At 41.6% G+C, this 25,817-nt stretch overlaps 2 protein-coding genes across 2 annotated transcripts; both read left to right on the forward strand.

The window, feature by feature from the left end:
- Positions 1–591: 591 nt before the first annotated feature.
- On the forward strand, positions 592–9,669 carry tkfc (triokinase/FMN cyclase; the record flags this gene model as incomplete). Its single annotated transcript, XM_080839790.1, has 16 exons — positions 592–597; positions 1,218–1,446; positions 1,756–2,048; positions 2,174–2,252; positions 2,815–2,904; positions 4,122–4,156; positions 4,775–4,859; positions 4,964–5,053; positions 5,164–5,280; positions 5,976–6,092; positions 7,459–7,596; positions 8,026–8,132; positions 8,349–8,452; positions 8,803–8,836; positions 8,928–9,020; positions 9,145–9,669. 16 exons carry the CDS (start codon positions 592–594, stop codon positions 9,304–9,306), a joined length of 1,779 nt encoding a protein of 592 aa, XP_080695916.1. The 3' UTR covers positions 9,307–9,669.
- A 1,442-nt stretch (positions 9,670–11,111) lies between these two features.
- On the forward strand, positions 11,112–21,236 carry LOC308366156 (circularly permutated Ras protein 1; the record flags this gene model as incomplete). Its single annotated transcript, XM_080839791.1, has 18 exons — positions 11,112–11,121; positions 11,651–11,815; positions 13,048–13,149; positions 13,316–13,402; positions 14,585–14,766; positions 14,877–14,927; positions 15,657–15,746; positions 16,228–16,379; positions 16,539–16,620; positions 16,699–16,823; positions 17,188–17,272; positions 18,232–18,338; positions 18,511–18,623; positions 19,126–19,237; positions 20,262–20,402; positions 20,611–20,704; positions 20,894–20,944; positions 21,141–21,236. The coding sequence occupies 18 exons, from the start codon at positions 11,112–11,114 to the stop codon at positions 21,234–21,236; spliced, it is 1,845 nt and encodes a 614-aa protein (XP_080695917.1).
- Between the last annotated feature and the right edge of the window lie 4,581 nt (positions 21,237–25,817).

Here is a 25,817-nt window from a genome sequence, read left to right on the forward strand (position 1 = left end):
ACAGATGCAGGACCTTATAGGCGAACTTTGAAACATGGAAAAACCAGTCGGCACGCGAAAAAATATCACTATCACTATGTTCAGGTCTCAAACTTCAAAGTTCCATCATAAACTTGAATTTGACGTATGTGTGGGACAATAGGATGACAACTGAAAGGTTACGAAGCCGCGTTAAAAGGCTGAATTGCAACAAAGTAGCCTATTACAACTAGCTAAAGATTTCTGAAACCAATCCAAGACTATTCTGTATTTCAACGTGTTTCAATAGGCTTCAGCTCACTGTCTTGTAGCATCTAAGAACTAATTTAATGGAATGTGTAAATGATTTACGCCTAACCTAAAGCCAGATTTAACGGTCAGGTCCACTGAGCTCTTCTCCCTCTGTTGAAAAAAACGTGTTCTTTTCGCGTAGCCTACTCACTGATTTAAATTACCTGCTTACGTCAACCCTTCGAGAGGATGGGACTCCAACCCGTGTCATCCCTTGGCTGCATCCATGTTTTTACTAAAACCGTGCCTGAAAATCCCTGACACATCTTTAGTTTGGTCAAAGTCATTTGCAGTGGGCGGGCGCAAAGCTCAACAGGAAGCATGGAGGTAATACATCCACCTGTCTCCTTATGTCTAAAGAAGTATATTGCACAGGTCCCTAAGAAGTCCCATTTGTTTCCTGTTGAATAATTGAAAAAACTGAGAGTGTGATGGTGGTTCTTTGGCTAAGACCGACCCGACCGAGAGATTCGCTGCCCAGCTTTACCGATCTAGCTTGCATTAGCACATTCTGTTATTCTCGCGAGCAAGCGATAATTAACACAAGGGAAAGCATACTCAATCAGTCGTTCATGAGTGCATGACTTGTTTACAGCTAACAGCTTATCTATTTTGCTGTTGTTTGCAACATGGTGGTGAATGTTAAAGCCTACACCATTGCTTACTTCATTTGATACGTTTACCGAACATAATGTAGGGTTGCTACCTTTCAATAATACGCAGGTAAGGTTCAGAGTCCTTACAGTTGACTTTGGCCTTGGGTTAAAGAAAGCACGAAGATATGCTTTTCAGGTTAAGGGTGTCATCTTCCGATGAGGTTAAAACACCTAATAATCATATGTAGTCTAGATATGAATGAGCTCACTCTCCATCCTCTGCAGTCTACAGTGATTCACCCAAAAACAATATTTGATAGTGAAGCATCTCTCTGGCCATGTGCTGTGCAGGCGAGATTGCTGTACCCACAGGTATTTGTCTCTGACCAGGTGCAGAGGAAGCTGCTGAATTCAGTGGACGATTGTGTGGATGAGGCTCTGTGTGGCATTGTGCGCAGCCATGGGGCTCTCGCCTTGCTCCGAGGGCACCGGGTTGTGCTGCGCTCTGACTTGGGCAGCCTTAAAGGAAAGGTGGCCTTGCTGTCCGGTGGGGGGTCAGGCCACGAGCCCGCACATGCAGGTAACATGGTCATGTATGCTTACTTTATAGAACAAATCAATACTGGAGTCTCAGGCGAGGGTGTTTCTGTAGCCTACTTATTTTATTTGTAATGTTTGAAAGGCTATGGATTCATAACCTAGTTAATTTTTACTGATAGCGTTTGTGAAGCACTAAATTCATGTCATTCATTCAGAGGCACTTAATGGATATGAAGGAAGGCACAATTAACACCATTTAAAGAGTCGATATCTAAGCATCATCTTAACAAAAAGAATCTGTATTTATAATGTGCGATTCTAATTAGCTCTTGATCATTGTCTGTTTAAGGATACATCGGTGTTGGGATGCTCTCGGGGGCCGTGGCTGGGGGAGTGTTTGCCTCGCCCCCTCCTGCCAGCATCTTGGCTGCCATCCTGTCTCTGTGGCAAGGGGGTGCTGCGGGGGTTCTTCTGGTGGTGAAGAACTACACAGGGGACAGGCTGAACTTTGGCCTCGCTGCTGAGCAGGCCCGCTCTCAGGGTGTCCCAGTCGACATGGTGATCGTAGCAGATGATTGTGCGTTCAACCAACCCAGCAAGGCTGGCAGGAGAGGCTTATGTGGGACCGTGTTTGTTCACAAGGTGACTTTGGTGTCATTGTTGGCATGAGGCCTTTGTGATTGTACACCCCCCCTCCCCTTGTTAATGCTGGGCTGAAATCAAGGAGAACCATAGTTAATTTCTTCTTTTTCTATTTGTCCCTTCAGCTGGCTGGGGCAATGGCAGAAGAAGGCTTGCCGTTAGAGACTATTGTTTCCAGGGTGAACGAGGCAGCGAAAGACATTGGTAAGTGTGTTGGTCATTGGTAAGTGTGATGGTCGTTGACCAGACTAAGAGGCAAATCTAGACCTGACCAACTGCAGTCCCTTACTTCCATACTCTTAATGAACATGTGTGCATTCCATATCCAACAAATACACAGAGCTCAAGTAGGGTGCCTGTTGATATTTGAATGCTCTTGGGATTCACAGAATGATTGCAATGCCTAATTGCACATGTATTATGGAAGCTGTTGCATAGCATGCATAGCCATTTCTGTGACAAATAAAATAAAAAAGTGAACCCAGTGTATATTTCATTGAATGTTGCAGTATCTGCATGGAACAGAAAGTGTCACCTTTTGAAGTACTGTGATAATGAGAATCTTGTATAATATAATGTTCATCTGATCCATATATGCTTACTTTGTGCTAGACTATCCACAAACATACAAATCGATACACAAAGGAACATATATTGAGGACAGGATATTATGTGATGAATGCACCTTGAAAATGGATCTAATCCTATCTTGAAGATAAATAAATACCTATAATAATTGATGCCACATGTCTGTTCTGAACCGCAGGTACTCTTGGTGTGAGTCTGTCTCCTTGTAGTGTTCCAGGATGTCTGCCCTCCTTTCAGCTTCCACCCGGAGAGATGGAGCTGGGATTAGGTGAGGAAGAAAGCAGCCGAGGGAATAAGAGGGGGACACATGGATAAATACATGCACAGACAAGGGATTTAGAGGGGGACACATGGATAGAAACATGCACAGGCAACTTTGACCACAGGCTGAAATGTTTCAAATGTTCAAAGTTTGATTCAATCTTTTTGGTAGAGCAAGGCACAACAGCAAAAGTACAACACAACACAATTTGTGGGTGTATCGGGAGTGTATGGCTGTACATTCCTAGCCATCTATTTGTTAAAATATGAAATTGTCTCTAGAATTTTTGTAATTCATTGAGTTTTCAAAACAACTTTATTTATTTATTTTTTATTAGTGCTGTCAAACGATTAAAATATTTAATCGCGATTAATCGCATTTTTGTCATAGTTAACTCAAAATTAATCGCAATTAAATTAATCAAATTTGTATCTATTCTAAATGTCCCTTCAATAATTTTTTATATTTTTTTATTTTATTTTAATGCTCTAATCAACATGGAAAAGTGGATTGGCTTGCTTTAAGCAATGTTTTTTATTTTATTGAAAAACAACATTGCCAAACAGGGCGGTACAAAATAAAATTATAAAGTGCACATTTAAGATAAACAAGGACTCAGCCTATAGTGCAGTAATCCATGGCTTAATATTAGTTTTTTTCAAATTTGCTGTGAACATAGAAGTCAGGCCTTTTATTTAAAAAACAATAAACCGTAACAGTTAGGTTACCAATAAAAGGTAAGCCAACTACTTCTGTGCATTCAACCAGCTGCCTGTTGACATTTTCAGACTACAGTGAAGCTCGCTTCTTTTGCACAACACAACTTTTAAAGGTAAACTTTCTATTCAGAAGCTTTTTATCATCAATTTCGCCGTATCGCGCTCATCATTCACTCAAACGTGACGTTAGCCTACTACACAGTTTGGGAGGGCAAAAAAAACGTTCATCTTATAATAATAATATATATTTTTTTTTTTTACAACGCTTTAATCGCGCGATAAAAAAATGAACAGCGTTAAAATGGGTTCGCGTTAACGCCGTTAATAACGCGTTAAACTGACAGCACTATTTTTTATAAATGACACGATGGGCAGTGCAATAGTGGTCAATGATTTATACTTTTTTATTGAATTTATATGAAATATACAAATAATGTGTGGTAAGGTTTAGTCGCTTTAAATGGTCTTTTATTCTACTCTGAAAGTAATGAATGATTTTGACAGGAATTCATGGTGAACCTGGAATAAAGAGGTCAAAGGTACGTATCATGGCTTGAATTTAAATCAGTTATGCCATTTAATGGATTTAAATCAGTAATGCCATTTGATGAATTTAAATCAGTTATGCCATTTGATGAATTTAAATCAGTTATGCCATTTAATGGATTTAAGTCAGTAATGTCATTTGATGAATTTAAATCAGTTATGCCATTTGATGAATTTAAATCAGTTATGCCATTTAATGGATTTAAATCAGTAATGCCATTTGATGAATTTAAATCAGTAATGCCATTTGATGGATTTAAATCAGTAATGCCATTTGATGGATTTAAATCAGTAATGCCATTTAATGGATTTAAATCAGTAATGTAATTTGATGAATTTTAATCAGTAATGCCATTTGATGGATTTAAATCAGTAATGCTATTTGATGCATTTAAATCAGTAATGCCATTTGATTGATTCAGTTATGAATTGCAAACACATTCTTCATGCTTTTTTCATGTGATATTTGTTAAATGAAAATGTTGGCTTTTATCACTTCACGACATAAAACAATAGAACGGAATATATTTTACAATGGCTCAGACAATGACATCCTTACAAAAAGTTTTGTCTGTTTGTTCCCACTTGCAATAAATGGGATTGACCCATAGGTGGCCCCAGCAGATAAGGTGGTGAAGACAATGATAGACCACATGTCTGATCCTAGCAGCCTGTCCCACTTGGCAATTAAATCAGGTAATGTAGTTGTGGTGTCAGGAGTGGTTTTAGGATAAGTAACTGGCCCAAAGAGAGATATCATTGTATGCGTACTTGATTGTTTGTTTTCATGTTTGCTCAAGGTGACCCTGTGGTGCTATGTGTGAATAATCTGGGTGCTTTGTCCTGCCTGGAGATGGCTGTGGTCACCAAGGCTGCCATCAGTTGTCTTGGTAAGTATCACTCTTGTTGATATATACTTATATAACAATTGTAAATCATTTCACATAGAAAATGGCTGTGGTGGTAATGTTGTCATTTTGGATAATGTTCCTGATTGCAGAGGATCGTGCCATCATTGTAACCAGGGTGATGTCGGGCTCATTTATGACCTCACTGGAAATGGCAGGCATGTCACTGTCCATCATGAAGGCAGATCAAGAGATCCTTAGGCTTTTTGGTTAGTCTACTCCCCTGATTATCTCTAAGATGAACATAGAAGCCAATGCATATGTTGTGAGCTTGGTCTTTGAAAATGGTTAACTTGCTCTGTGGTTTTTGTTACATCAGGCTAAGAGCATAGTAATGGATTGGTTTTTAAAGCATTGTATCACACTTGACCGTTTAATATGCGTTCACACCTTACCATCTGTTCAAATTAAACAAATACCAGCAGTCACATACAGTGTGTGCTTTAAAATACAGCTAAACATGTAAGTAGTGATTCAAAAAGACAATCAGCATCTTGGATTGTAAAGTGCATTTTAGCATCCAAATAACCTTTATGTTTCAAAATTACATTTTCCAGTAGTGCATGTTTCTTTCTTTTTAATTTTCCTGTAATGGGTCCACAGTGTGTCATTTTGCGCTCCTCTTTTTCTTCTGTTACTGGGTGAACCCTTGCTGCAATACTTCTCTTTCATATGCCTATGAATGCCTCATACAGGATCCACACTAGCTTTGAAGATGGCCGCGTTAATGTAGTCAAAATGGTCACAGGATGATTATTTTAGAACCTGTTTGTCCTCTCCTTTCTTGAGTGTATAAATTGTATATATATGCTCTCTCATTGATCCTTCTTGTTTGTCGTTTCCCTCTCTGTCTCTCCCCCATACTCTAAAAAATTATTGGTTATTTCCCCCTTGTTCCTCTTAGATTCTAAAACCACAGCTCCAGCCTGGCCTAACCTCAGCTGTGAACCTGTCAGCGGGAGGAAGTGGACCGTTGAGCCCCCACAACTGATTGCTCCTCATGAGATCACACACAGGCCAGGTACGGCAACACAAGACAATACCCTCTCCGTACAATTCTTATTTTTGTCAGTTACATGTACGTGATCTGCATACAGCGTACGTTCTACTGTTTTCAGTTCTCCACAATAGCATTTTTTATTCTAAAGTCACATACTCTGTCCTGCAAATGTTAAGATTACCTGTGTGAAAATCGACATTAGACGGTCTGCACTACACCCTTGGCAGCTGTGCCTCAGTGTCCTCAAAGGCGTGACAATGTTTTTTGGGGTAGTTTCCACAGTTTGCATGGTGAGATGTGTGTGTCAACGGAGCCATAGGATGTTTAGGGTAGGTGCTGCCGCTGAGTGAAAGTGAGAGTCAGGGTAAGTGTGAGGTGGTTTCTCATAGGTCCTCTGAGTGATGTGATGCAGAAGTGAGTGAGTGTGAGGTGGTTTCTCATAGGTCCTCTCAGTGATGTGATGTGATGCAGAAGTGAGTGAGTGTGAGGTGGTTTCTCATAGGTCCTCTAAGTGAGTGTGAGGTGGTTTCTAATATGTCCTCTGAGTGATGTGATGCAGAAGTGAGTGAGTGTGAGGTGGTTTCTCATAGGTCCTCTGATGCAGAAGTGAGTGAGTGTGAGGTGGTTTCTCATAGGTCCTCTGAGCGATGTGATGCAGAAGTGAGTGAGTGTGAGGTGGTTTCTCATAGGTCCTCTGATGCAGAAGTGAGTGAGTGTGAGGTGGTTTCTCATCGGTCCTCTAAGTGATTGTGAGGTGGTTTCTCATAGGTCCTCTGATGCAGAAGTGAGTGAGTGTGAGGTGGTTTCTCATAGGTCCTCTGAGCGATGTGATGCAGAAGTGAGTGAGTGTGAGGTAGTCTGGGAAGTCCCGCCCCTCTTCTTCCGGCCAATTTGATTTAGCCTCTGAAGTGGGTCTGTCAAACTTTGGATAGCAGTTCATTTCAAGATTTCCAGGATCCTTGGAGCCAATCACAAACTGGCTTTTGGCTACCTGACCCGCCATTGGCGGATTTAAACTTACCACGGCTACGTAGCAAAATCTACTGCACGGAGAGTTTTTAAACATTGGACATGGTGGCCGCCGAAGCACCGCAAAACTTCGATAAGGCAAGTTTTCTTTGAAAACAGAACAGAAACTTGCCCTGGAACAATTCATACAGAAAAAATATGTGTTTGCTTTATTACCGATCGTTGTATCGTTGTATAGTATCGTTGGTCTGATTGGTTAAAGGCATGTCCAATTACGTGAGTGAAGTGGACCGCTGTTGAGTAGTTTGCCAGACCAACTGAGCAAATGAAATGCAGTGAAGGAGCGGGGAATTCCCAGTCAAAGTGTGAGGTGGTTTCTCATCGGTCCTCTAAGTGATTGTTAGGTGGTTTCTCATAGGTCCTCTGAGTGATGTGATGCAGAAGGCACTTCAGGCTGTGTGTGAGGCTCTGCTGCAGCTCCAGGAGGAGCTTAACATGTTGGACCGTGCTGCTGGGGATGGAGACTGTGGAAATACCCATGCCTGTGCAGCTAAGGGTATATATACACACCCACACACACACACACACACACACACACACACACATACTGTATATAAGTACCCATGTTACCTCCCCTTCCACACAAACTCCACACTCACACACCCAAACCAGATTCCCGAGATGCACTCATAAATGAAATGTGCTCCACTACATTAATACTACATTAGATTGAGGTGACACGTCGTTTAAACTGCATTTGACTGGTAAACTATATATGGTGTAAATAGAAAGAAGCCATATTATCGGATTCTTTTAATGTCTTGTGTGTAAATGTTGCAGTTTCATCAGTGTTTTTGCTGTTGTTTATTGACTGGTGGATTAAGATCGTTATGAAGTTGTTGTTATGAAGTGTCTATCCTTCATCACTGATTTGTTTTGAAGTGTCTAGCCTTCATCACTGATTTGTTGGTCTTCCTACACACAGCCACTCAAGAGTGGCTTCAAGGCCGCAAGCTACCCGGTTGTCCTGGGCAGCTAATGACCGCACTGGCCAGCTTGGTGCAGGAAAAAATGGGTGGATCATCTGGAGCGGTTTGTGTTGTGTCTGATTCCTCAGTGCTATTTAGGAAGAAACATGGTGAAATGGAGTAGCGGGTACTGTGTTTCCCTTCTCTTCCTTTTGGAAGTATTCAGTCTAAAATGGCTAATGGCCGCATACTGTACTATAGCTCTAGGTTGACAAAATCAAGGAAATAGTTTTCTGTAAAGCCAGCAGGTAAATGTGTACTGTTTCCTTTGGTTGTTTAGTTGTATAGCATCTTCCTGACTGCTGCAGCACTGCCGCTGTTGGGACAGGATGACATTGCAGCTTGGGCCACAGCAGTGCATGCTGGGACGGAGGCTATGAAGAGGTAAATGACGGATGTTTTGTTCATAGACTCTTCAGTTTGAGAGGTATTGCCATTTTGATTACCATTTTGTAGCGCAGAATATGTTTTACTATAAATTTAGAACTTCCAATTCTGTAAGAATGGTTAAGCAGGTAACAGGATGAACAATTATTGCTCTGTGCTGGTATTTTACTACTTGGGGGGAACAGGATTTGTCTTTTGGCAATTGAAGGTCATCAACTTGGTTAATATGCAACATGACAGTCATAGCTTAATATTTTTCACCAAGCCTCTATTTTATACTTACTGTCATTTCTAAAATTGCTAAGGGCTGAATGACCTCATGCTTGTCTCCTGTTGTTGTCCTGCAGGTATGGAGGAGCAGAGCCTGGTGACCGGACTATGGTAAGACTGGTTACCAATTCCCCTCTCTAATGCTGTACTGCTAATTTACTGTCTGAAATTTGAACCCAACTCCTTTCCTCACTCTCCACAGCTGGATGCCCTCTGTCCTGCGGTAGAGGAACTGCAGAGGTTGTCTTCATCCCCTCCTACTGGTGCCATGGCTATATTACAGGCAGCTGTGGAGGTAAGATACAGCTGCTGGGAAATCTGCAATGATCTACTGTGTGTATTATATTGGACCATAGGTCTTTGGCAAGTGAGTTTGGCCTGATTTACTTGGAAGTAACTGCATGTGTTGTCATTAATAGAGAGCCCAGGCAGGAGCAGATTCGACACGGAGCCTCTCTGCCAAGGCAGGGCGAGCCAGCTACATCGCCAGTGGACACCTGACCCAGCCTGACCCTGGGGCTGTAGCCGTGGCTGCCATTCTGAAAGCAGTGTTTGAGGCCCTGGGTGGAGGATGCTCCTGAATAGCTACAGTCGATGGTAGCGCCTGCTTGAGATCCATTGAGCATTGTCAAGTGATCATAACTTTGACTGTCATTACAAATCAAGAAGTTAGATGAGATTAATGAGATAATAATCGTACGTATTATGGGTTTCCTCAGTAATTGAAGTTTGTGCTTTGTCTGAATGGATTCATCGGAAACATTATGTAAACATAAGGAAACATCATTCCTGATTATCTTAAGAAGCTCCAGATACATTTTGAAGCTCCAATTGGAGTCTGAGATCAAGTATAACTTTCCATTCTTTCGTTATTCTATGAATTCCTTTACTCTGTGCTCTCTACAAAGGCGGCTGTATACTTGTTGCAACTTTAGAATGTAAAAGGTTCTAGTACATATTGCTCTAATGAAATTGCCATGGTAACTGATTGTAGTAGAACTACGGTACAGTCTTTGCACTTCAAGAATAACATTGTAATTTTGTGCATCTTATTAATAAAATATTTTTAATAATTAACTGTATGGTTTTCCATGTGTTTGTAACAGGCAGCTTTGTGTTTGTGAAGTAAATTCAATAATTTATTCCTGCCCTTGATTGGGAGTAAAGTGCAAATGTAAACCTGTTTAGTGTTGTGTCGAATGTGATTTTGTGTGTGTGAAAGTGCTCATTGCAGCTTCATATCTCTCACAGAAGAAAAGAAACAGTGTGAGACCAACATAGGACATGCAAGTACTGTGAAGTGGGGAGAGTATCCTCTGGATTGATTTGAAATTGAGTCCATTACCAGTACCAGATTATACTGTAATTGTGGAGTTGGAACAATGCTAGTAAATCAGTGAATTTTCTCAGTGAATCTTCTTACTGTGTTCCCTTGGCAACCTTTCCTGATTGTGAGTGAGGATGAAGTTGATTGTGAGCGAGAGTGAAGTTGATTGTGAGTGAGGGTAAAGGTTTTTGGAGATAAAGTAGAAGAACGGAAACAGGGAGGGGCAGATGTGTTATTGCCAGTGTGTCAGCAGCTCAAAGACAACTGCTTAAACAGAGGATCTCACTCAGTTTCTGTTCTGCCTTGGCTCTCTGGTATAAACCACCCTCCTTACTTCCTGCTATGTGTGGGTGTGTGTGTGTCAATGTGAAAGGAGAGAAAGAAAACCTGTCGAACAGTAGGGTTCAACGTGCTCATTCTACTGAGAACTCTAAGAAGTAGGTACTGTGTTTTGTTTTACTCTGTGAACATTATCCTTATTTATCTGTTGTGGTTGCTGTTGTAACAATCACTTTATGCATAACGTGGAATAGCACAGAAAGCTGTATTTATTTATTTTTTCCAGAAGTCTTTGTTTGACACCGCTGTTGTGTCATAACATTGAAGTGATTAAATGGTACGAGAAGAAAAAAACCACAGGAAGTGATATTCAATTGTCGTTGCATATCATTTTGATGGTCATCTGAATCTGAACTCTCAACGCCATCAGAAGGTGCATTACTAAAACATATCTGTTCCAATAACCACCCTATATTAAAGTTTTTATTCCAGATAAATGTGTGGCTTCATAAAGACGTAAGCAACTGTTATATAAGTCAGAAGCAGGAAACGAGTTAGATTATAAAAGAAGATTCTTATGTGCATAACATCAACACCTTAATCAATTTTATGTGTTGGCTTGTATCAGTCTTTGGTAGAGAGTTCTATTCATCTAATTAACTTTAATATGTCTTGTTTTTCTTTGCCTGTCCTTGTGTCTTTCTGTCTTGATGTTTTTTTTTCCATGAACAGATGGAGTTTGCCTGTAGTCACATTGTGTGTAACTGGACGTCTGGAACCATGGTTACAGGTGACTGCAAACTATCCAGAACTATTTCTGCCTGAAAACCATTCAGAACAATTCTGAGTACCTTTCTGAGAACCTACAGTTACAAAGATGTTTGGCAGAGTTGGGTGCAAGTTCCAAATAGGTATAGGCTCTAAATATTACCCACAGAGATTCACAGTAAAAACTAGTGCTTTCTCACATTAACAGTTTGGAAAATAAAACATTGTAAGCATACACATACAGACAACTACATAAACTTAAATGAAACTAAACTGAATTAAAAGAAAAACAGGAGCGGATAAAGGAACAGATTATAGATGCACCAACAGACACTGCCTTAATAACATTGGTGTGATGTTCGTGGTTATCTCAGACTTGGGAAAAGAGAATTCATTGTGGAACATTTGAATGTAAATATGTGGTTGTATTGCAGTTTGTTTGACTATACAGTATATATATCAGTGGTGTGCTGACCTCTGTTTTGCAAAGTCAATTGTTTTGATTCAAGTTTTGTTTGAGTAGATTTTATGTTTTTGTGTTTGCACGTCAGGTCTCTCTTCCTCATTGCCTGGTGCTACGAGTGACCCCACCATCTGCCCTCCTCTCCCAAGGCCCCGCTCCGTCCATAATCATGACTATGACAACCGCATCCCTGAGTCCACATCAGTCCGTGATCATGACTATGATAACCGCATCTCTGTCATTCCCAAACCAGGTGATGTTCCATCTCCTCAACTTCTCAATGCCACTCTCACCCATAGGAAGCAGTTCATGAACATGCAAAATGGGGAGCTTCATATTCTTCATGTTCATAAAAAAGAGAAATGTAATGTCAAGTTAAGCCTTTTCAACTGTTAGTCCCTGATCATTTATATTGCTGAATGTGGAAGCACTGAAAAATAAACTACAGTTAGACTGTTGCTAGTTGACTAAGTTGCAAGTTGAGATCATACTGTAGACATCTTAAGCAACTGGAAGAAACTACAGCATGGTCCTGTTATATGATGTTTCTCTAATCAAGAATGTGGTCAGTTTGAGGTCATTTTTTATTGATTTCATGTTCAGATTTTATAATGTTTACCCTCAAATCATGACCTCTCTCTCAAATAGCCCCTGCTCGCGTGCACATGTGCTCTGCTCCCACTCAGACCTGTTTGTCTGCACTAAACTATATACTTGCACAAATATCCTGTGCCTCTGTTTCAGCCCTACTCCCACTCAGGCTGCTTCTCTGCGTTGGTGAAACTCTCTCTCTCTCTCTCTCTCTCTCTCTTTCTCACTCTCTCTCTCTCTCTCTCTCTCTCTTTCTCTCTCTCTCTCTCTCTACCTTTATCAGTCTACCTATCTAGCTTTCTCAGATTGTTGTGAAATGAAATCAAAATTCACCAACCGAAATAGACTTAGACTGGGGAACCAATTTGGACACATGACAGCTCTCATTTTAACGCATTCTGACTTTACTTTGGAAGAGCGTGATGCCATGATGACCGTGCTATTTACAGTCATTGGTCCACCACAAACAGTGTATGTGGGACAATGATTGTGAAATGGGTGCTTTCCAGAAACATTTATGTCTATTTGACTTCAATAAATGGACATAAGGCTCAATGCAATATGCTCTCTCTCTTTCTCTTTATCTGAAAATGAAATGAATGTGAAAACAATAAACAAAGGAGTTACAAAAGTACAACAAAAAGCTCTGTTAGCTTGTGGCATCTTGCGCACTTACACACTCTCTCTCTCTCTTTCTCTCTCTCTCTCTCTCGCGCTCTCGCGCTCTCTTTCAATCATTCTCTGTCAGCTACCAATTATGTCAGCTACTTAATTCTGTATTCTCTCCTAAGAGTGGCCATTATGAGACTGGCCCAGGTGACTTAATCTTTACCTTTGACCTTTCACCACACCTGTGATGTGAAAATGACCCTGTTTGACCTATTTCTGCCACAGCACGGGCATTGGTTCCCCCACCTGTGCCCCCACGCCACTTTGGCTCTCCAGCACCAAAACAGCCCCATGCCACCTCAGACCCACCCCCCGTACCCCCTCGAGGTAAGTCAGTTGTTTTTTTTTCCTTCAGCTAAAAGCTAATTTCAGTAATGTCCTTAAAATGTCTTTAAGTTCACATCATTGTTTCATAGACTGTGTGAAGACCTGATGTGCCCTTCAGGAGGTCGATGAAGGTCAATGAAGGGGATAATGTGTTGTGTGTTCTCAGGGATGGAGGGGAGTGGGGAGAGTCCCATCAAAGCCAATGTCAACGTTCTTTTAATTAATGTGGGGCAGCTAGTAGACATCACTAAAGGTATGGCCTCCCACACATTCACATTTACACACATTCAAGATGGTGGCCCACATACATTCCCCATACCAACACTCAGTCAACAAGTCATATTTTCTGCAGCCAGTGGTATCCAGAGCAACCAGAAGCCAGTGTACTGTGAGAGATGTAGAGCGGTCATGTCAGCAGTTAGCAATTCACAAAACCGACAGAATACAAATGTGAGTCCTTCCAAAGCGCATTTTCATGAAGAATTCAAACTGTTCATGTCTATTTGTGTTATTTGTTCTGTTTTATTTAACACATAATAGTATGAAAACTGTCTGTTTTATTTAACACATAATAGTATGTACAGTCGTGGCTAAAAGTTTTGAGAATGACACAAATATGCATTTTCACAAAGTTTGCTGCTTCAGTGTCTTTAGATATTTTTATCAGATGTTACTATGGAAGACTGAAGTATAATTACAAACATTTAATAGGTGTTAAATGCTTTTATTGGCAATTGCATGAAGTTAATGCAAAAAGTCAATATGTGCATTTTTTACCCTTCTTTTTCAAGACCTCTGCAATCCGCCCTGGCATGCTGTCAATTAACTTCTGGGCCACATCCTGACTGATGGCAGCCCATTGTTGCATAATCAATGCTTGGAGTTTGTCAGAAATAGTTTTTTTGTTTGTTTGTCCACCCGCCTCTTGAGGATTGACCACAAGTTCTCAATGGGATTAAGGTCTGGGGAGTTTCCTGGCCAATGGACCCAAAATATCAATGTTTTGTTCCCCGAGCCACTTAGTTATCACTTTTGCCTTATGGCAAGGTGCTCCATCGTGCTGGAAAAGGCATTGTTCATCACCAAACTGTTCCTGGATGGTTGGGAGAAGTTGCCCCTCGGAGGCAACCCATAACATCTGACAAAAATATCTAAAGACACTGATGCAGCAAACTTTGTGAAAATGTAAATTTGTGTCATTCTCAAAACTTTTGGCCACGACTGTACACTGTCTGAGAACGTTTTTTATTCCTTGATAGCTCACTATTTTACTTTCTGAGGTGCTTTATAAAACTTCACAGCAACAGATTTAAGCTTCTGCTGTGAAACATTAAACAAAAGCAATTCTTCTCTCTCTCTCTCCTCACACGCTCTCTCTCTCTTTATTTCTTTCTCTGTTCATAGGGGATGTGGTGCTGTGAATTCTGTGGGACAGAAAACCACCTGTCAGGTCCTGGGATGCTTAGTCGCCAACCCCATCTTCTCCTCCAGCGCCCCTGTCCTGGTCGGGATGTTCTGTATGTGAACGAAGAGCTTGATGCAGATTATGAAAACCTAGAGGACATGCTGGTGGTGTTCTGCGTAGATGTTTCTGGAAGCATGAGTGTCACCTCGGAGGTCACTATCTGCCTGGCTTTTTAATTAGGCAAAATTATGTCTTAATTAATTATTTTAAGTGTCATATAATCCACCCCTCTCTGCATCCTGTCTTCTTCTCTTTTCCATAGATTGCACCTGGAAATGCCATGAGGTCTCCCACATATGTGTCACGACTGCAGGTGAGTTATACAACTTTACAATGCCTTGCATCACTGAGGACAGATCAGCAAAACTTACTCAACATTCTAAGTTGACATAACCCCTGAGTGAAGATCTGGTGACGTGTTGAAGTGTGTAAACTTGACTGACTATGTGAAAACGTCTTCTGCCGAACTGCTTGATGCCGTCAGTTACTATGTTAAGAAAAGGAGCACTTGCTTAAGTTCCTCATTTTTGAACCACTGGTAACCACATGAAACCATGTAATTTTGTCTGATCACACTACACAGACCTAATCAAATGCCAATGCAAAGGCTAAGGAGCCACTGAACTAAACCATTACCATCATTTCCTGACTATTAACTGTGGTCTATAAATTGATTTTTATTTATGAGATTGTTTAATGATTTGACTCAAACAATTATAGTGTCCATTCCCACACGACAACGTTACACTAAATAAACGTTTTTCACAGTGAGTGGGATGTGGTATGTGGTGTATGTGTGGGTGTGTCTGTTCGCATAGGGAGGGGGTGTATTCATTTATCTTGAAATACCCGTTCCTACCCTGTATGGATATACAGCCCATCATTGCATAAACCACGGTTAATACACAGGTTTGTTTGATAAAATGCTGTAATGCACTTTAATGCAGTGGTTGTGGTAAATAGTCATGAAAATATGGTAAAAGCCTATCCATTGACTCCATAACCAAAGATAAAGGTGCGCCATCTCTACTTCTGTCTCCAGGGTGTTCAGGATGCCCTTCATAAGGCACTGTCGTCCCTGCTGCAGAAGTCTCCACATCGGAGAGTTGCCCTGGTTACATTCAACGATGAGGTAAAGGGCAGGGCTGGCTTTTCTTTTAAATGCTGTGAACTTGTGCGTTTGATGAAAATACCATGAACTTTGGGCTGGTTTTATATGACTCATAGTTTCCCACTCTGGCTTCCTCACTTTTAGCCACGTCGGAAATATAGTTGAGAAGCAGAATGTGCCAACAAGCGTTACCTGCATTCCTTCCTGTCAAAGCCCTCTGTTCATTTCTCTGACCTACTTAGCTTTGGATCGGGCTTAAACGGGCTTGTCATTGTTGACTTCTACAATGGAAGGCAAGACCAGTAGCTGTTACGATAGGTCAAGTGAACAAACATATAGGAACACCCCACAACACCAAAAAAAAATGTTGAGTTAGTAGGATTCTTTTTTTTAAATAAGAAATTATGAGTCCTTTTCTTCATTGGCTCCACATGATTATAGTAAAGAACATTTGAATGGCCTGTTCAAGTCCTGAGGTGAACCCCTTGTCCATATGTTCCAGGTGACTGTGTACGGCGATGGCACCAGTGTTCCAGTCACAGTGAAAGACTGGGCTCTTCTGGACTATGACCACCTGAGGGAGCAAGGAGAGACACACTCCACCCCACACTGCATCGCTGAGAGTCTGCCGTCCCTCACCAAACGGGTGAAAGAGTGAGTTTGTACTGCTACTTTATCTTCTTAGTCGAGGAGTTTGTGGATAAAACATTGTATTGGGAATTACACCGTAGATAATATTAATGGGGTTTACAGAAGTTGAGTAGTAATTGAGTGAATGTAGGTCAATGCACTTACCTCCTCTTTTGTCCCTAGACTGAGAGAGCATGGTGCCACCGCACTTGGTCCTGCAGCCCTTGTCTCCGTAGCAATGGCCTCACAGTACCCAGGGTCAAAGGTCAGTGTGACTGTGACTAATACCAACATGTAATCAAGCAGTGATGAGAAAAGCATGACTATATTTTCCCTAATTCAGGTGATTATCTGTACAGACGGATGTGCTAATATTGGTTTAGGCCAGTTGGAGCTAGAGCAGAGCCATAGCCCAGCGCCATCACCGTACTTCTACAGCCAGCTAGCTAATTATGCAACTGAAAAAGGGTAAGTGTGCGCAACACTCTCTTCTTAGGAAGTGATCACCAACGGCTTCCATACACATTCAATACAGAAGAACTGAGCAAATCATTCATTTTGAAACATAGTGCTTCTACAAATCATCTACAAATCTGTCTTCAGAGTACAGAGTACACAAATGAGACAGAGTCTGAAAACTGTGTCCATATACGTATAATGGAACTTTACGCTCGTTTTTAGTTATACACAGGAACATATGTTACATTTGTTGCGCCATTGGTTTGGGACTTCCCACAATTGCTAAACACAACAACATGACTGCCCAACCATAGAATATGAGCAGCAGGATACAACAAAAACAACAAAGCTAACAAAACAAATATGTCTGCAGGGTGATTGTATCAGTGATGACATTTGAAGGCGAGGATTGCCGTCTTGCGGAAGTGGGAAGGCTAGCAGATCTAACTGGGGGAAGGGTGAGTCACTCTTTCCTCTGAACACACCTCTGTTGGATCTCATCATGCTGGGTAGCCCTATTCTTCTGAAACCATCAGGTCTTCTGTGTAGACTGTAGGCTGTGTAGACTGTAGGCTTGGTAGACTGTGTAGACTGTAGACTGTGTAGGCTGTGTAGACTGTGGGCTGTGTAGACTGTGTAGACTGTAAGCTGTGTAGACTGTAAGCTGTGTAGACTGTAGGCTGTGTAGACTGTAAGCTGTGTAGACTGTAGGCTGTGTAGACTGTAAGCTGTGTAGACTGTAGGCTGTGTAGACTGTAAGCTGTGTAGACAGTAGGCTGTGTAGACTGTAAGCTGTGTAGACTGTAAGCTGTGTATACTGTGTAGGCTGTGTAGACTGTAGACTGTGTAGGTTGTGTAGACTGTGGGCTGTGTAGACTGTAAGCTGTGTAGACTGTAGGCTGTGTAGACTGTGTAGACTGTAGACTGTGTAGACTGTAGGCTGTGTTTGCGTGAAAGAAGCTGATCTCACCACCAGTGGAAAGGCCACCACCTCTTTGAGGGTGACTTTACAGTCTGCACCTGTTTTTGACTAGCCTTATTGCTACATCAGTGGTCCTGATAGCATCACATCACGGACAGAAATAGCCACAGAGTAAACAACAATGAAACAAGGGTTGCAAAACTGAGTGAGACAGATATGGTATCTGAATTGGCACCAGGTGGGCCAATTATTTCTTTATCTTCATCAGGTGATATGTTTATATGTGTCGGTGTGCACATATGTTTCAGTTTGTAATGTGGTTTGTTTCAACCCAACAACCCAATGTCAACATATCAAATGTATCTGAGATGTTTTGGGCATGGCCTGTTTTTTTTAAAACGCACTAGCAAATGTTTCAGTTCAAATGAAGGTCATGCTAAAAGAGATGAACCTGGAAGTACTTGACAAAACTTCTACCTTTTTCTGTCTTTCCAGGTCAACATTGTCAACATTGGCACTGTGGCTACAGAAATTCAGTCTGCTTTGGCAGACAACATCATGGCAACTGGGGTCATGGCAACACTATTGGCACCTGATGGCGTGTATGAATTCTGTTTTTTTTTTTAATGAATTTCATAGATTTGTTAGTCCTGGTAGTAGGATTATCTTATCTCTAGGTTTCTGTGTTTTGTATCTACCAGCTGGTCTATTCATTCTATGACTTTAAAACATATTGTTTCTTTCTTTCTCTTTTCCTCTTTCTCTCTGTGATAGGTATTTCCCCTTTGAAGACGATGAGGCCCACAAGCTGTTGAGGGAGATTGGAAATGTGACTGAAGGCTTCGAGATCACCTTCCAGTTTGCTGTCAAACCAGACAGAGTGGAGAGTGAGTAACCAGACTACCTTAATAATTGCTCAGTGTTCAATCTTTTCTTTTGATCATCTTGAAAGATGGCGGCAGAAAGCTCACCAGAATCTACCACAGGTACTTCCTATTGTTACAGCCTCGTACAGGAAACCTCAATGAAATTAACTGCAGAGGGGTGAAAAACATGAGCGTTGATGAAACTAGATGACTTGTGACTTTACTGTATGCTACTATGTCATAGGCTTACAAAGGCTTACAAGAGAAAACTTGTGATCGAATGTCTTCACACACCACTTGAATGTATTGTATGACATCAACAACAATTTCAATTACATTTAGTAATTTAGCAGACGCTTTTGTCCAAAGCGACATCATACCTTTCTGACAGTGGAACTAACTACGATATTTGATTCATGCCTGTCTGGAGACTACTACTGCAAAATCATGTCAAAATTGCAGCATGAATGTGCAGCTGTGGTGGTAAGAAGGTGGTGTTCTGTTGTGTGTGTCCACTCTGCAGGCTTTCAGAGGAGGGATAGGATCCCCTTCCAGCTGCAGCTGGACTTCCGGACACGTGATCTGCAGAAGGTCACCCGTGTAATCACGCAGCAGAGGAGAGTGACGACCAGCAGGTAACCAAGCCAACTCAGAGACAAAACTCACCTCTACACTCAACAACTCCCTGCCACACAGGTCAACCAGTACACAACTGGGTTTTACTAGAACACAACACTACTCAGCACACAGTTGAATCTATGAACATAGACTACTGCCTCATATAGCACCACAACCCAGAACACAGGCTAGTGGCATACCACAAAAACCCCACATAAAACTCAGAATCATCTGCACTGTACGGTGTTCATTTTAGGACATCCTCAGATCTCAGACTCAAGTGTCAGACTCAAACGAAAAGGCGTCAGGTCTCAGACCAAAGGTCGTCAGACTCAGGCGAATCGGCTTCAGCCTCAGAAAAACCTCTGTCATTCTCAGACAAAACGGCGTCAAAAAAACGCCATCATTCTCAGACAAAACGGCGTCAAAAAACACTGTCATTCTCAGACAAAACGGGGTCAAACCAATAATAATACGAAAAAGTTGTTTTCTGCAAGCTAGTTCACTTGTGTAAAGTAAACTCATGTTTGGTCCTCCGGTTGCCATGAATACTACAAACAAACTCCACCATGCCATCAAATGAACACCTAGTGTTTATTTTAGGACATCCTCAGATCTCAGACTCAGACAAAAAGTCAAACTAAACAGCATCAGTGAAACCTCTGAGGATGTCCATTTGGTGGAGTTTGTTTGTAGTATCCATGGCAACCAGAGGACTAAACACGAGTTGGCGTTGGCGACGCCGTTTTTGTCTATGGCGTTTTGTCTGAGAATGACAGAGGTTTTTCTGAGACTGATGCCGTTTCGCCTGAGTCTGACGACTTTTGGTCTGAGACCTGACGTGATGCCTTTTCGTTTGAGTCTGACATTTGAGATCTGAGGATGTCCTAAAATTAACACCGTAGCACTGCACTGCACAAACCAGGGGCACACAATCAATTCTTCAAAAAAGTGTCAGTTGTTGTGACCTTGGCAATCTATCTTATTTCATCACCAAGTCCCAGCTCATCATGCCCTGTACTGGTCTCTGTGTCTCTGTAGCTGGGTGTGGGCAGGAAGTCTGAACATGGGCGTGCTGGGAGTTCACTGTGCACAGCTGTGTGCCAGACTCACTATGGAGGGAAGAGTGCTGGAGGCTCAGAATCAACTGCGTGCCCAGCAGGACTTGCTGAAAGACATCAGGTGTTTGTGTGTGCGTGTGCGTTTCATCAGGTGTTTGTGTGTGCATGTGCGTGTGTGCGTGTGCGTGTGTGTTTGTGAAAGCGTGCGTGCGTGCGCGCGCGAGTGTTTGTGTCTGTCTGTGCGTGTGCGTTAATATAGACATAGGAGTGACCTTATCCATTCCATGTCCCCTTCAGTAATTGTGAATATTTGTTTCGTCTTGTCCCAGTAAGCAGAGGCCGAGCCCTAGAGAGGAGAGTGTGTATGGAAACTGGATCAACACCATGAGTGTGATCTGTGAGGACCTGACCACAGACAACAAGGTCAGGACACAAACATATCCCACATGACACCTGCAAGGATACCTGCAGATCATGTACAGCAGAACAGAGACAGAAATTGATGAGGGTTTTTTTTATACATTTTCTGAAACTGAGCTGAGGTCCTGGAGTACAGTGCTTCCCTGAGTGACACAGGTTGAATATTACTGAAGTGAAAATCATCTGTTGCAGATGAGCAGAGAGACCAAAGATCTCCAGGACCCGCCATCTTCCCCAGTTACGGTCAGTCCAGCAAAGATTAAAACCACATATTTATCTAGGGTTCTTCTATGTACCAGGAACTCCCAGAGTAACCACGACACAGATACTTGCACTGTCATCCCAGCATGCAAGAAGTCCTACTTCCTCAAGTTCTCCTCATAAGAGCTGATGCTTGAGGAAGCACACCTGACCTACAAAGCTTCTTCTCCTTCTCCAGGATCTCTCCGATGAAGCAGCTAAAGTGGTGTATCAAATGAAGAGGGCAAGGAGCGTCGGCAGTACTAAGAGGACGGCAGAAGCGTCGAAGAGTTAATCAGAGTGCCGCTACAGCAGATTGGCAGCCAAGGTGCTGAGGACTCAAGGAGGTCAGCCCTTAAAGACATGTCAGCTGGCACCAGGACATCATGTGAGACATGGCAGATGTTAGTGATGTGATTTGTATAATTGGAATATCATTGTCAAATTGTGGATATGAAAGTGGACCATGCCACGTGACAAAACTTTGCATTTGTTTTACTGTGCAAACATCAAAATAACTTTCAGACTTAAAAAAAAATTGTAAGATGTAATGTAATGATGAATGACTTCTGAAGTAACGGGGAAAAGATTGCCTGCGTTCTCTTCTGTTCGTTTGAACATAACATTGAACATGAACGTGAACATAACATTGAACATGAACGTGAACATAACATTCTTTTAAGTGTTCTTCTGCATTTATTTGCATTCTCTGAAAATGTTCACAGCGCAATAAAGCACCTTGAATAGAACCACAGAATACACAGTTTTGGCAGCAGAGGTTTGAGCAAACCAGACATTTGCCCTTTATTTAAAAACAGCTGTAGCTATGTTGTCACTGGGTGATTAACACAGCTCTTACTCCCCCATGCTGACACAGCTCTGAAGAAGTCACAGCTCATCTTCCAGTAGTAGAGGTTACCACACTGCACACATATTGTCACGTAATCACAGTGAATGCTGATTAATCCTACACATCTATTTGTGTTTTAGTCATTGTGTTTTCATATTCTATTGATAAAAGAGACCAATGTATCCATTAAAGAAATAATGTATAAAGGTCATATAGGGGTCATAGGAAAAGCTGTGAATTTTGGTTTTGTATGTTTCTCCAACCTGGATAAGATAAGAATAAATAACTTTATTTTACAGCCCCAAATCAAAAGTTGGGACGGTATGCTAAATTAAAATTAAATCAGTGATTTATAAATTATTTTTGACCGATATAACATTGAAAACAATACTACAGCACATTATTTGATGTTTTACCTCATGAATTGTATTGTTTTTTCAAAATAAACACTTTTCAAAAAAAGTTGGGACAGTAAAACATTTATCACTAGTAATGTTGCCTTTCCTTTTCACAACACTTTAACAACGTTTAGGGACTGAAGACACCAAGTGGGGAAGTGTTTCAGGTGTAACTTTGTCCCATTCTTCCTGCAAAGAAGTCTTAAGGTGTGCAATGGTACGGAGTCACATTTTGCTCTCTATTCTCTATTAGGCCAGTCCAGCACCCGCACACCCTTCTTCCTCAGCTATGCCTTTGAAATGTATGCAGAATGTGGTTTTGCATCGTCTTGTTGAAATGTGCATGGTCTTCCCTGGAAAGGATGTGGTCTTGAAGGCAGCACATTATGCTCCAAAATCTCTATGTAATTTTTGGCATTAATGGTGCAATCACAGAAGTGAAAGTTACCTTTGCCAAGGGCACTGACACAACCCCATACCATGACAGACCCTGGCTTTTGGACTTGTTGCTGGTAACAGTTTGGATGGTCCTTTTCTTCTTTGGTCCGGAACACATGGCGTCCATTTCCTCCAAAAAAGACCTGAAATACTGATTTGTCTGACCACAATACACTCCACTGTGTGAAGGTCCATCCCAGATGCCTCCAAGCCCAGAGAAGTCAACGGCGCTTCTGGACACGGATAACATAAGGCTTCCTTTTGGCACAGTAAAGTTTTAACTGCCATTTTTGAATGTAACTACGTATTGTAGCGCTTGACAAAGGTTTGCCAAAGTAATCCTGAGCCCATGTGGTTATTTCAATTATAGATGAATGCCGGTACTTGATGCAGTGCCTCAGGGATCGAAGATCACGGCTATTCATATTAGGTTTGTGCCCTTGCCCTTTACGCACTGAAATTCCTCCAGATTCCTTGAATCTTTGAATTATGTTATGCACCGTGGAGGGTAAAACATCCAATTCCCTTCCTTCTTTGAGAAACATTGTTTTTAAACATTTTAACTATTTGTTCATGCATTTGTTGGTAAACTGGTGATCCTCTGCCCATCTTTGCTCCTAAAGGACTAGGCCTTTCCTAGGCCTGATACCAAATCATGGTTACAATGGCCTGTTGACATCACTTGTTTCAAATCATGTTATTATTTATTAATCTACCTACCCCTAAATTGCCCCCGTCCCAACTTTCTTTAGAATGTGTGGCAGGAATGGATGTATGTTTACAAATGAAATGAAGTTGACCACACAAAACATTAAATATCTTGTGTTCATACTGTCTGCAATGAAATACAAGTCAAGGTACATGTATAAATCACTGCTTTCTTTTTTATCTACATTTTCCATACCGTCCCAACTTTTTCTGATTTGGGGTTGTAGATATACACTCTTGCCTTCCTTGTACAACTGCTGCTTTTGGTGAAGCAGTTAAGCTTTAGTACCCAACTAATACAAAATGATGCAACAAAGTTGTCCCATTGAAGCACACACAAACACTTGCGTGCGCACACTCCAAACTGCATGGCCTAGTCTTAGTGCTTTAAGGTCAGAGCTAACACCAGTTGATCTCATACGTGTTGGCATGCACCTTCATCTCCCCTTTATTTCTTCTCCCCTCTTATCTGACTATTTGTGTGTCACTTTGCTGAATGTGTTCACCAGATGCATTTGCATCTAGATAATACCACCCTCTAAATGAGCCGGTGCTATCGGTGCCGAGATAAGAGCCTTCTTAGACGGAATGTACCCGCAGAACACCCGGATGGAACCCGTTCCAGCTCAACTTCTTTTTTTCCACTCACCTGTTATTGTTGACTGTTACGACCACATGTGTTGTGTTCTTTGTTTGTCACTTTCCCTCCCTTTTCTGTAGCTCTGCCCATGTTGTGTTCCCCTGATGGCCAGATGAGATGCACCTGACCAGATGAGATGCACCTGGCCAGGTGATCAAGCAGCACTTAAAGACTCCAGTTTCCTGCTGCAGGAGGGAGGCTTCTAGCTTGAGGACTGTTGGTCTTGCTGCCTCTCAACCTGGGATTTTGTCAAGTAGTGTTATGTACTTGTTGTTAATAAATCCCATGGATTTGGTACTTTTAAAATGTGTTTTAGTAGTTACTTGGGTCAGTGGTGGATTGTTTGTTCGCCCCATAGGGCCACTAAAGTTGGGGCGTAACATTGACCAACAAAAATTATATCCTGCAAGATAAAATTCCCTTTTGTTCTGAACTCTTTGACCCTCTTACTATTTGTGAAAATTCCCAAACCAACCGATTTAAGCTGAACATTCTGCTGGATCTGGATCTTACTAATAATAAAAACTGTTGTGCTGCATGTCAAATAGTCACACACACAGTACATCCATGGTGTCCACTAGTAAACTCCTGTCAGACGAGTTGGTTTGCATTGTGTCCAATTGTTAACAGAGGAGGAGGAGGACCAGGAGGAGGAGCTGTGTAAGCCCGCAGCCCAGTTGACTAAAGCCAGTGTGTGTAGGGACTAACATCAGTCTTGCCTGGCTGTCTTAAGGGATCTGTAACACCAGCAACCTTAGAGAAGGCACACTCCCCCACACGTGTGTGAATAGAGAGTTAGACAGAGTTCACCAGACAACTTCCATAGAACTTTGGTGACTAAAGCAGTGGTCTGGAGAGGTGAGAAGCTACTTGAACAGGTAAGATGCAGGTGAATGTCATAATTTGTCTGCCTGTCTGCCATTGATCTAAATGCTATACCATGTAAAGCATGCTGTGCATGTGCATGTCATGTGCAAGTGCATAGCTGAGGCTGCACAAACACTTTTTTTGTTTCAAATCATATTTTCTGTGTCGATTGCCAGCCAATAGAAACGAGTGAGTTTTGGCCTCATTCTCTAGACCCTGATTTTAGGGTAGAGCATGGCAGGAAGCTGTTTGTGAAGACTACAGCACTGCAGCAATTATATGTGAAAATGTAATCCGTTTGTTAAGGTACAAGTGGATACGTAAGTTTACATGATTATAAGTCAATTTACTTCTATAGACTTTTATTTTGAACCGTTTGGGCTTTTATCTGATTTTCTAGTCTCTGTCAGTGTGCCTCTACCTGTGTACTTTAAAGTTGTATGTATCAAGTTGTATGTATCAAAAGTATATCTGTTCTATTGACATGTTATCATTAGCTGTGTACACATGACCTCACCTGTTAGGATTGGGACACTGTCTTACACAATGGTAACAAGAAGAGAATAGCATGAGAAGCACAAACACATGAGGTGTTATATGTGTTCCAGTGACTACGCAGTGTGAGAAGCACAAACACATGAGGTGCTTCATGTGTTCTAGTGACACAAGCACATTGCTGTTCAGTTACGTAACTGAACAGCAATGTTTTGCTCCAAAGATTCCAGTCAGGTTTCATTCCAGTTGATGATGGGTTGATAAAATAATTAGTGCATAGTTCAAGTAGAAAAGTGCAGTCTTATCTTTTTCTTCTTGCCAGTCAAACACGCATGATGCATCTCATATCTCCTGGGAGTTGTCAAAAGAGTTTTGAAAAATGGCATTGCCCTCATTATATCCCATGCCCTTAACTCACTTTGACTGCTTTAATGTCATTGGGGGAGCACTTTCTCCTTCCTGTTCAGAGAGAGGGGCCAT

The sequence above is a fragment of the Sprattus sprattus genome (assembly GCF_963457725.1).
Source record: "Sprattus sprattus genome assembly, chromosome: 5".
NCBI lineage: Eukaryota > Metazoa > Chordata > Actinopteri > Clupeiformes > Clupeidae > Sprattus > Sprattus sprattus.